The 12,802-nt window shown below is 44.3% G+C and overlaps 1 protein-coding gene across 5 annotated transcripts in view; it reads left to right on the top strand.

Annotated features, from left to right (window-relative positions):
- ALPK1 (alpha kinase 1) overlaps positions 1-7,235 on the top strand; it is a 52,077-nt gene extending 44,842 nt beyond the window's left edge. For 4 of the 5 annotated variants that reach the window (XM_026076743.1, XM_026076741.1, XM_026076742.1 and 1 more), the window contains 5 exons: positions 14-2,138; positions 2,936-3,089; positions 4,633-4,795; positions 5,709-5,895; positions 6,528-7,235. In XM_026076743.1, the coding sequence (XP_025932528.1) occupies positions 14-2,138; positions 2,936-3,089; positions 4,633-4,795; positions 5,709-5,895; positions 6,528-6,724 (2,826 nt within the window). In that variant the 3' untranslated portion in view covers positions 6,725-7,235. The other variant, XM_026076745.1, reaches the window with a different exon arrangement.
- Positions 7,236-12,802: the final 5,567 nt, after the last annotated feature.

The following is a 12,802-nucleotide window of genomic DNA, read 5'->3' on the forward strand; positions in this document are numbered from 1 at the left end:
CCCCCCCCCCCAGAACATCCGTGGAACATGTTTGCTGTCCTACAGTCACTCCAAGGACTGTCCCCCAGAAAGGAGAAAGTTCTACTTGTCTGAAGCAAAGGAATCCTTCGAGATTGGCCTCCTCACCAAGAATGAAAGCAGTCCTGTCACCAGCAAGCAGGAGCTCCATAGTTTTATTAAAGCTGCTTTCTGCCTCACAACAGTGCATCGATGGCTCTATGGGGAGAGCAAGAAGCTCTGTGAGGTGAGTCAGCTATGTAAAGAAGCCATGGGAAAACTGCATGCTTACAGCACTTCATTTGCAGAAGACGAAGACAAAGGAATGCTTGCCAAAGAGATCATGTCTCTGATCACATCCGTTAAGAAGGGCTTGCAAGTGGAAAGCTTCCCTAATTCTGATGCCAGGTCTTACGTTCCAGACAGTTATAAAGGTGCAGTGGAAAAAACTGTTCTTCAAGGGGAAGCAAACTTTGAGAAAATCCTTGCAATGCATTCACAGCATCATCTGTCAGTGTGTGAAGTATTTGAAAATGCTTGCAGGAGTCATAAAACCACACCAGCAGAAACCAGAATGGGAGCTTGTATCACAACCTTAAAAACAGAAACAAAAAACATAGACACTGTGGGTACCACTGAAGAAGCAGTGCGTAAGGCGAAAGACACCGCCAAAAGAAATACTGCATCAGAAGCCAGAAGTAGGTCAGAGAGACTCAGTGGCCAAACAAGAAATAAACACGTTGGTTCTGATGTGACAAAAAGCTCCTTTGAGGAGATTGAACCATTAGAAAGAGTGATGAATGATGAAAACAGTGTTTTCAGCAGATGGAAAAACAGGAGTCAGACTACTACTTTGGAGAACTCTTGGTGCAAGCTGTCAAAATCAAGTTACTCTTCCAGCTGGGATGAACTGAACTGCAATAGCAGCAAAGAGCCACCCAGAGAGGGGCAGCAGCAGGAAAAGGGCTCAGCAGGGGAGCAATGTTGCACAACAGAATCTGAGGAAGATGCTCCAGCCGGTAGCTTGTGCTCGTCGTCTCCCGGAGCTCAGCATCCTTCTACTCGAGAGCCTCTGCAGAGCTGTCCGGGGTCTCCTCAGCCTTCCATGGAGGCAGATGGTGGGAAGCTTGTGGAGAAGTCTTCTGTTTGCGGGGAACAGCTGTTGGAGGGGCGACACCCTGGGAAGAGCGCTTCAGAAAAGACCGCGAGGGAGGCGAGCAATGGGGGCTTGGCGAACAAGGCAGTTCCTTCCCTCCCCAGGCATTGCCGTGGCCCTGCAGGGCCGGGGAGGGAGGTGGCCTCTTCTTCCTCCTCCTCCTCCTCCTCCTCCTCCTGGGAGAAGCTGGAGCCGTGGGGTGGGCCGGAGCGGGCCGGGCCCGGCTGCAGCACCGCGGACAGCGGCTGCGGCGGGGACGCTGAGAGGCCGGGGGACGCCGGGGGGCCGGGGCCCGCCGAGGGGGGCACCTGGGCCGGCCCCGAGGCAGAGACCGCAGGCAGCACCGAGGAGCCGCCAGCCGAAGCGTGGCGCCACGAAAGTGGTGTTGCTTCTGTAACAGCTGCCAGTGTCAAGCCAGACGCCCGTGACTCCTCTGTACGAGACTGGCTGAGGAAATCTGCAGCAGTGGTGGGAAGCAGGTCTCTCAAAATGCCCGAAGTTGACCCCCAAGCAGAAACAGTAAATGACACTGACTTTGATTTCATAAGTATTGGTAACTTAACGTACCCTTATCCTATGGAAACTGTTCCAGAGCATCAGCTCATTCCCAGCACGCAAACGACTTTGCCCTCAGCGGGAAGGATGTCCATAACTGACTACTTTGACTGTGCTACTACTGAGGAAGATGAAGAAAAGTCTCAGAATATGGTGAACCAGACGCAAGAGTCCGTCTCACCTCTGAGTCCATGGCACAAACCAGCCCAGATGTCCAAGAGTTCCCCTGAGAGTGTACGTCCATTTCTGAACCCAAGGGGAAGTGGTTTTGTCTTCGTGCCTGGGAGAATCAAGGAAGAAGTCCTTGATGCTCGATTTCTGAAGGATGATGATTACTCAAGGCTTCTGTCAGGGGTAGAGCATAGTTGGCTTGTCCAGAGACTGTTGCCTACGGGAATTTTTAAGGCTAAACAGCTTCAGAAAGCATACTGTAAGTTTTCGCGCAGCAACGGGCATTTCCACATAGCAGAACAGTCTTGACTCAGGCTTTTTAATGTTTTAATCATCGTTTGTTAGGACTCCTTATTTTTTGTTGTTTTACTGTTTTTACATAAATATTTTAGCAATAATAGAAGAATATTCCCTCAAACCATTTTCTCCTACTCCTTACCCACTTACATATAAGTCACAGCTTCCCTTGAGCCATCTCCCTGCCCACTCGGGCCCTCCTGCATCATCCCTCCCCACAATGGGTAACTCCGGCTGCTTGCTTCCCTGGGCCAATCCATCAGGCCCTTCTCTGCCTTTTTATCTGAGTCTCTCATACAGAGTCCATGTCTCACCACTGTAAGTTACACATCTGAGATAATGGTTATTAAGCTAATCATTAATAACAGCTTATTTGCCATATACAGGCATATGATCAATAATATACAGACGTATGATCAATATGCTGAGAAATGCACAAGTCAGGAGCACTATAGGATGCCTCAGTGGGTTCATTAAGTATAACTCCTCCTTCAGCCTTCATCCCATCTTGCATGTTTCAGCCCTTTTAGGTTGGGGGGTTGGTTTGTTTGTTTGTTTGTTTGTTTTGTCCTTAATTGTATAATATCCAATTCTGCACCTCAATATCTCTTAGGATATATTTTATAGCCCAGTACTTTGCTTTCAGAGGAGCCTGGATGTCTTAGCTCCTGGGTACTCTTGTTTCATCCCTCAGCACAGCGCAAAACAGTCCTGTGAAAGACCTTGTGCATTCTACCTGTGGGATTTTTCTTGTTGTAGCTGCGCTTCTTTTGAAATACTCAAAGAAATCAGACCTCTGGACAGGCCAGGAAACAGCTGTATTTATCGGGGACTACCTGAACGTGGCAAAGGAAGGCAAACAGAGAAGTGCATTTTGGATACACTTCCTGCATCAAGAGGAAAGCCTGGGAAGGTATTGTTCAAACCAATTTCTGAAACAAAATGTTTATCCATGCCAGTTCTGTATAAATATGAATTAAAACTGTCTGGTAAAACTTGACTGTTACCTGCGATTCAGTTAGTCCAGTGCCTTGTTGCACAGTAGCCTTTATCAAGTGCTTTCAGAAGATGGTACAAGTTTGTACTAAGAGAACTACAGAAGTCACAGTCAACTTGGGAGAAGATTTTTCCTTTGCTTTAGCTTGCACTCAGTTAGATTTTGACTGATATTCTGAAGCAAGAATGTTTTATGGCTTTTCCAAACCTCTTGGATGTTTTGTCAATCTTTACTATGCTAGTTCTTCCCATCACCCCATTTACCTCTCTACTTTTGTTTTTTTGGGGGAAGAACAAGCTAATTCATTATTTTCTTCTGACAGCCATGCTAGTGTCTGTTTTCTCATTACATCTGTTAGGCCTGACTTCACCTTCGTCCATGCTGCGATAATTGCATGGGAGCTTAAGTGACACCTCTGTTTATTTGACCTCTGGCTTTGTATTAGAGAATTCCTGTTTCTGATATTGCCACACATTCAAACAAGGCATCCTTAATTTAAAATAAACTTGTTCTTTAAGAGAGTATTGCCCAAATTAACAGTAATTAACCTGTGACAGAGATTTCAAAGTAGGCTTTTTCATAAAACAAGCCCTTCTAATCCTACTCATGGGTGGGAGATTTAGCAATTAGTATTATTCAAGAGGGCACAAGCACAGGGTATCTCACGGTCGGAACAAACTTTTTGCGTGCCTTCATCTTCCTGTGTAGACACCAACATTTGTTCTGGTCATAGTCCCACAATGGCAGCTCCACGGCAGCTCTGGTCTGAAAGCAGGCAATCTAGGTTAACCTGGTGCTGGGCCTGAGTTAGGAAGGAAATCATGAGAAGCATACTACCCTAGCTAACAGAGCGCACTACGGTACCGAGCGTCTGGCTTCCCCACTAGGATTGTTCGGCTGGCAACAAGCTTGTTCATAACACAGGATGAAGGAGCAACACTACCTATATGAAGAACAGGCACTTCAAGTGCGTTTCTTTAATTTTTAGCAGCGGGTTTATGAAATGGATGCATTTGCTCTCAAGCAGGTTTAAGACCATCTATTTGCTTCGTATAGGCCCCTGCACCAGTAAAGCCCTGCTTGTTGCTAATCACAGATTTTGGATTGTTATTGGAAGTAGCTTATGAATTAGTATGGATTAAGAACAGTATTTTAAGTACTTCTGAATCAGGTCTCCCTTCAGAGTCAGGCAGAGTTGTCTTCTATAAACATTCCCAGTGTTATGAAACCCCATCCTAGCATTTGGTTAATCTTTACAGCGTTTTATGCCTATAAGAGATATAAAAGAAAAAAGCATAATTTTAATCACTGACACTTTAAATGGCACTGCCAACAGCTGGCTTTGCCTATGAACAACCAAGCTCTGCCTTGTAGTGATGTTTCTGCACTGCTAGCAGCACTTCGCGTTTGCAGTTTGCTGCAAATCTGGCTAAATCCAAACATTTCTCTGTGTGTTTAGGTATGTTGGGAAAGAATATAAGGAAGAAAAAGGGCTGCTTCATCATTTCAGTGACGTGGAACGACAAATGACTGCCCAGTACTATGTGACAGAATTCAACAAAAGGCTGTATGAGCAAAAGGTCCCCACGCAAATCTTCTATATCCCTTCTGCAGTACTCCTGGTAAGAACTTTCTTCTGAACGATACAAAGGAATTGATTTAAAGAGGGTTGTAAATCGATTTTGATTTAAAATACCAATGCTCAGGCCACCTCTAGCTGACACATTATAGTTCATGTGACCTTACTGAGTAAGTGCATTAGCTCATTTCAAGATGTAAGACATCTACATGCAGAGCTGTGCCTTCTCCAGGAAAAACAGACGTGGGTAGATGGGGTGCACTTCCCAGCACGGAAAAGTTGGATCCGATACTCATACACACCTTACTTAAATATTCATTATGTACCTTTTAGAGTTATATTCTACACTTAATTTTTTATTTGCTTTTCAAATACTAAGTAGTTTCTCCCTACATGGTGCAGAGCAGAATTAATTGTTTGAATATTAGTATGTACACTGTAGCATGATGTGCATGTTACTATATCTGCTGGGCAGTCCGACACTTGATCTGACTTACACCACTGGCTAATAAGGCCTAATGAGAGCCTGACACTCAAGTCTTTCTACACAGAAATTAATAAAAAAACACTGATTATTTGCACACTTAAGATGGAACAGGTGCAAGTTTACCCAAGGCAATCTTTCCAGCTTTCTAGCTTGGTCTTTAGACATAGTCCCTTGAAACATGTTTCTCAACTGCTGAACAAACTGGACATTTGTAGAATTTGTTGCTAACAGAGTCTGGCCTACCAGGCTGTTTTCACACTGGCTCTCATACTGCCATTGCTCTAGTTAAATGTGAGGTCCTCTTCTAAACAGCATGTGTTTTTGAGTTGGCAGTAGAATATGTACACTTTTTCCCATCCATTTTTGATGGAAAGTTCTAGGAGGAAAAAACAAAAGTTCAGTTTGTCAAGATTTAGCATCATTGTTTTCCCATCTCTGCTTGGATGACTAACATTAAAACTCTTTTCAGATACTGGAAGACAGAACTATAAAAGGATGTGTGAGTGTGGAGCCCTACATCCTTGGAGAGTTTGTGAAGCTGTCTAATAACACAAAGGTAGTAAAGAATGAGTACGAAGCCACACAGTACGGGATGGCCTATGGCCATTTCTGCTATGAGTTCTCCAATGGGACAGATGTTGTTGTTGATCTACAAGGTTTGTATTACAGAGGGTTTCATATATTGCATAGCCTCTCACGTTCCAGAATATGCTGTATAAAGGACATATCCTCTCTAAAACACACAAAGTGAAGGAGATGCATGCAGATATGCTCTTGGCTTGTGCAGTGCTGTTGCTCTCCATTGTATTACAGCAGTAGCACATAAGCCATGCTCCTGCTAGCATGTCACAGTTTCATGCCATGGAGTAATCTGCACCCATTTAGAACAAAGCCACTCTACAAAGATGCTTCCTGTGTAACCATCTAAAGGAGACCCATTAAAAGACTGCAGTTTTTGTCACCCTCACACCTTCCTAAAATTGGCAGGCCAGAACGAAGTCCCCTATTCAGCTAGTGGAGAACTGAGCTCTCTTTGGTTAAGAACCAAGGATACAACCATTCAAACTCAGCCTTTATCACACGGTTTCGTTGTGATACTCATACACACCTTACTTAACTATTCATTATGTACCTTTTAGGGATTATTCTGCTGTTGCAGACATAGCTGTAAACTGGGAGTCACTGAACTGGCATTAGCAGAGCATGGGGTGTGCCAAACGGACAGAACTGAGTACAATAATACAAAGACTATGCTGTTTGATACCAAGATGTATCCTTTCTTCTGCAGGTTGGGTGACAGGTAATGGGAAAGGCCTCATTTACCTCACAGACCCCCAGATTCATTCTCTTAATCGCAAAGATGTTTCACACACCAACTTCGGGAAGAGAGGAATTTATTACTTCTTCAATAATCAACATGCGGAGTGCAATGAAATCTGTCATCGCCTTTCTTTAACAAGGCCCTCAATAGAGCCACCAATGTAGACTCACGCAAGACAGTCTAACAGAAAATGATCCATAAGACGTCAGTGTTTTATACTGCACACATTTAGGAATGTATTGACTTTGTGAGAACAGAGCCACTGAGGCAATACCCATGTGAGTCCAGTCAGTCGTTACCTGAACAAGTTTGGAAAAGTTCTGGTCTTTGCGTCCAGGCTCATAATACCATGTTACCATCTTGTGTACCATCTGATCTGTGTGATGTTATAGCCATCTATAAGAATTAATGGAAGAGTGTAAGAGGAGTAAGACCGCAGCCTCCAAAATCTGGAGCTTAGCAAGGGGTGTACTGCAGGACTCTATATGCTGCTAATCCATCTGCAGATTCACTAAGGGCAGTAGGCACCATCTGCTCTTTGGAAATGGAATATGGAATAGAATGAGACAGAAGCAGAGTTGTATTTCAAACACTTTGGTTTAACTGTACTTGTAAGATTCTCAGCAACTTGTGTAAGTGCTTCAGGGAACAAAAGGTAGTGTACTGGGTTACTAAAAAAATAATAAATCGTAGTTTCTTTCAGAGGTGTGTGTGTTTATAGGTACATATGCAAACACACAATGTCTAAACAGAAGGAACTATGGTATTAACTGTAACAGCCAAGAAAACTGCTGCCCTTAGAGGAAAAAATACTGTTCTTGAAGCAAGAGATGCTTTACAAGGATGATCAAGGACCACTGGGTTTAACAAATTCTCAGAAGACTTTCCTGTGAGTAGACTAGTTCTCACTTAAGGGCAGAAGAGATTTGCTGTCCATAATGAAACTTTGAGCACCATAGATTTGGTCACTAGTTCTACAACTGTGATTCCCACAAATAATCTGATGATTGGAAATTAAGATAGCCACTTGCACAAAGAAGCGGTTTGTGGAAGAGGCCAGCATCGAGTGAACACAAGTGCTGTTACAGAGTAGAGCCTCAGTGCCAGTTTTAGTTCCAACCGGATGGGCAAAGCATCTGCCTCTGGTCTGACCCAGAGGAATTTAGTTTGAGCCTTCGTAATACAGCTTTACGGAGCTAACAGGTGGAAGGCGCTCAAGAACAAGAGGAGACTTTGCTCAGCCAAGTCACTGACAAGGTTGGGAAGGGGCAGACAGATGGAGACTTGCAATTTGCTGCCGATCGTAAGGGAGATGCACTGAGCTGTGCCTCAGCACTGGTTGAGGTACAGCCTACAGAGCTTTCAACCCAGTGCTTTCCTGGCCATCCTAGCCCACGACGCTTGTGTCCTTGCTGTCCCCATCAGTCTTGTCACTGACAAGAGCCACACTGTCACTTTTGTCAACCTCAGCACTTGGCAGTTCATGCACTTACTGCTGATGTCTTCCCAGAGCCAACCAAGAAACCTGCAATGGTCATTCTCCACAAATGACAGCATCAGCCCTACCCCCAGGTGCTGCCTGACACGTTCAGGTTATGCCTCTTTTTTTCTGATATTCTGTTAAAAAGTTAAGCTTGTACATCCTCTAGCAGCAGCAAGAACGATCCAGGGCTGAGAAGGCCCCATGTGCGGTGGCTGGAGCAACCTGAAGGAACACAGGAGCTGCAGCTAGTCCTATACACGTGTTCAGTGGGGCCTTAGCTACAGAACAGAGCCACCACTGAAAGAAGCTTCATTCCCCAGATACCGTATAGCAGTTTGCAAGCTGATGTGCTAATGGGAATTTAGAGACACCAGTCTAACTATCCTGCATGCATATAATAGTCTGTATTCTTCCTCAGTCAGCACTGCACTTTACACACTGCAGGAAAACTCACAGTAACCTTAAAAGCCTGCAGCTCAAAGTCAAGTTATCACCACCAGCAGATCTGCCATAGTTTATTGCTTACAGATCAAGTTTGGTACAACTGGCCTCCAGTGCACTCCAGTGCACAGGGTGTTTGATATATGAGCTGAGCATTTGTAAGTGCAGTTTGGACTATGAACTATTCAGAACAGGTACTAGAGTTTTAAGGGTTTGCTTGTGAATAAAATAAAATAAAAAAGATGCCCTATAACATTTAGGTGATATGTTTACACACTGTCCCTATCAACAAGAGCCCTTATCCTCTCACCCCACCCCACTCATACAACTAAAGACTAATTTTACTCACACAATGAGGGTTTTTCTTGTCACTGTGCCTGTGCTGGGAACATACTTTACTATTGCACACGCAAACAGCTGCAGCTTAGAATATCTCCTTTAACTCAAACATTTGAGCTGTATTTTGGTTATTGTTCATGGTTATAAAGTGTACTCAGAGAGCCCCTGATTTTTAACACCAGCGCTCTTTGAACGGCCTGTGGTATGCGTGCTGGCCACATGCTTCAATAGTGCTTGCCCGGGTTAGAGGCAGCTGCAGCTTTTTACTTTTTATGAAACAATCTTTTGTGGTTTTTCTGTTGTTTTCTTTTTTTTAAACCAAAGCTTGTAATTCATTCGTGTGACCTCCTTGGACTCTCGTGAGCCACCACCTGGAGAACTGGAAAGTGTGAACTGCAGAGCTATGCCGGTCGCTTCCCAGAGACCCACTGAGGACATATTCAAATGCCATCGAACATCAGCACTGCCTGCGCCGGATGCCCCTTCCCGCCCCCCCCATTTTTCCTGAGCACAGTCTGACTGACGAGTGCTATGCTGAAGACAGAACTAAAACCACATGGATGTTACTGCAGCCATAGAACAGGTCTACCAGATACGGCAAAGCTAAATAACGGTAACCCTTTGTCTGTCTCTGAGACCCAAATAGTGGAGTTACACCATCCCAGTGAATTTCAGAAGCATGTACAGGAAAGCAATTCCCATCCATTTCTGCCAATTCTAGCCAAACAGCTGAAATCTTAACTTTTTCCTGCACAGGTTGCTTAGCTGAAAAGAGTCAAAGCTGAGCGCATGGTCAGATGATGCTATACACATACTGTTATGGTGCCTTCTCACTCCTTGTCCACCTTTCTTCAGCTGAGAAGACATCCAGAAGAAATGGTGGGTGTGGGGTGGGAGTCCCTCCCACACAATGCTGTGCCCCGTCAAGGCAGAGCTGAGCAGGCTGCGGCTTCTGGTTGAGCGATGAAGAAACTAAAAGCTATCGGAAATATTGCCTGAACTCAGCCTATGATAAAAGAACCGTTTTCAAACCAAACATGTTGGCTAATGCATTTTAGTCCTATAAAATTCAACTGTCCTGTTTAAGTCTACTGTGGGCAGAATTTTATTGAGCCAACTGCTCAGGACTAATGATCTTCCCCCTTAACTTCCAATGGGTGCGTAACATCATGCGCTGACAGGAAGGTATTTGTTTCAGCTTTTGTCATGAACACGTTGCAGATATGACACCCACAATCCACACACACACACACACCCACACACACCCACACCCACACCCACACACAGCATTTGAAGCAGACAAGAAGGAAGGAAGGGGGATTCACCCATGCTACTGATTTCAAAAGAAAGAAGGGCGAAGAGGGGGACTGCCAGGGCTTTGCCTTTCTTTATGCAGAATAAGGTGCAACATAGTTTTCAAAATCATTCATAACTTGGAGAGAAAGGAGGAGGTATGTAAAAATTTTGATTAAAACCAGAGGGCCTATCTTTGCATGTACAGGTTGCATCTAAGTTCATATTCCACAGCAGACAGCAAGTGATCTTATAGTCTTTCAGCCCATCTTCCCTGGTGCTATTCTCCTAACCAGGAGGTGGAAAAGCTACTTCTGTGAAACTTGAAGAAATGGTTTTACATACTCACTTTGAGTGCCACATACAACTGGATTAACTTTCAGGAGTGGAGCTAACATTTGCTACTGCACAGGAATCTGCTTCTCAAGCCAAAATAAAATCTGATGTTTTATTCTTCAAAAACCTTGCCAGCACATCCAGAATTTGTGTTTGCACATGCACATGTACTATGAGGTTCTTCATCTGAAAAGGGGTATGTAGCTTTCCTGCTAAAGCTGAAGTTAAAAGCTTCCTTCATTTAGAATTCCCCTTTTCTTCTCAAAAGCCGAAATGTGCCCTGACGTTGCACTGCCCCACACCACAAAGTCTGGGATCGGTCCTTTGGCGAGATTTTCGTGGTGAAAAAGGGAACATCGCACTAAACTGAACTGCCACAAAAAGATGGGTTCCCCAACACAGCGTTAGCCTTAACAAAACCATCAGCTTTTGTTTCTGCAACCAGCAGAGATTTTTAGGCTTTTGTTACCACTTTTTAGCACTGCTATTGTTTTCTAGCTGATGTTTGTGCGAGTTGTTTGGATAGATGCCCTATCACGACACCGAACAATTAGCACTAGGTGTAAAGAGTGAGCAGCACAAGAAAAAAAATTAAATCTCTTTATTATGGTGCATAAACCTTCAGTGCTGGGGAGCTGGGCAGCTGCGCAGGAAGAAAAATGCATTCAAAAATATAATGCTAGTGTGAATAATCCTTTCCAGAATGCAGCTCACAGGCTCCTTCAGCTTTGTCAGGTGAACTTGAACTGGGCCATCAGCTTTGCTGCCGTTCCCATTGCACACTGTCTATCACCCCGGGGCATTCACCATCTTGACTGTTGTTAAAAGGGAGCAAACAATCCATCATTGAGCCGCCAAGTCACTCGCTCATAGAAAAGTGAAATCGGCATGTGACGGTACACTCGGCCCCACTGTTTCGCAGATTAAAGTGATACATGAAAACTCACGTGTTACTGGGAAGATTAAGCCAGTTATCTTGTTCTGCAGCCAATAAAGGCCTGCCTTGTCTGCTGCAGGAAAACGCCAGATTTAACCAAGTGACAAAAATTGTGCCATACATGGGCTAGCATGCCTGGAAAATACAGCTATAGACGCTAAAGAGGAAACAAAGATAGTGAGCAAGATTTTAGGAATTACTAGGCAACAGAGATGTTGTGTTAAAGCCTCTCTGCAGAGCTCTAGAGAGACAATTAAAAGCAAAACAAAACCTCCCTAACAATGTTTAAAGCACAAAGTGTTCTAATTAATACACCGTCAGCCCCACCAGCCCTGCAGGATTGGTTTCATACCACATTGCATTTTAGGCACCCCCTAAAACATAAGCTTTGCATTTTCCCATTTATGTTTCTCATAAATAAATTAAAAAAAAAAAACTATATTTAGCTATGCTTTTGAACAAATCTACATACAGGAAATTTTAATATTTTGAATTCTTCCTAATATTGCAGTATTAACATTTAACAACAGATTTCCTTTGTTGTTTTATATAATAAGTTGTACCATCACAGCTAAGTTTTTGGCTATCATACTTTTTTGAATAAGCAATTTAAAAAAGTTAATGTTAAGGATGAGCTTGTCCAGTTCCCAGTTAAAATAGAAATCATAATATTTAACCTTGTAGCTTCTACTAATATTAATCTTTACAGGCTGCAACTCAAATGCAGCAGTATCGATACTTCACGAATACTGGCTCTCACTCAGCCCTCTGTCTTCATCCCATCCTTTAATACTGGTTTGAAATCCTGAATTAATTGGTCTGTAACTTTGTCGCCTAAAGAACTGCTACACCAACATTAGAGCAGCCGCTCCTTTCCCTTCTGAGATACCCGAGGTTTCCATATGTGAGGTGGAGTTAGTGTTAGCAATGCTGTCTTAGCAAGTTTTCACTCTTTTTTGCCTGGAAGCACCCAGCATTTTTGCGTCCATCACGCTCAGGCTGAGTGCCGAAGGCATTAGACGCACATCTCCCTGCCCTTACCCGAAGGGCCGCAGCTGCCTCGCCAGCCGCGGTGCCGCTTCCCGCCGCCACAGCTGCTGTTGCCCCTCCGGGGGAGCCGGGAAGGCCTCGCGCCCCTGCGCCGCCCCACGGGCGCTTCCTTGCACCAGGATTTCTGCCCATGTTGCCGTGGGGAGATCAGGTTCACTCGGACTGATGGTGGCGCATTTAATTTGGGGGCTGGAAGCTCCAACCTGGAGCCGCTGACCAAAAAAAAAAAAAAAAAAATCTGCTCTCTGCTCTTGTGATGCGGCTTCTGAGGAAAGTCGCTTGAGCCAGCAAGACTTGGTGGATTCTTATTTTTGAGAAATGTGGTCTTTTATGCTAAGTTACTTGCTACGAAGGGAGGTTGGG

The sequence above is a fragment of the Apteryx rowi genome, unplaced genomic scaffold (genome assembly GCF_003343035.1).
Source record: "Apteryx rowi isolate R43461 unplaced genomic scaffold, aptRow1 scaffold_438, whole genome shotgun sequence".
NCBI lineage: Eukaryota > Metazoa > Chordata > Aves > Apterygiformes > Apterygidae > Apteryx > Apteryx rowi.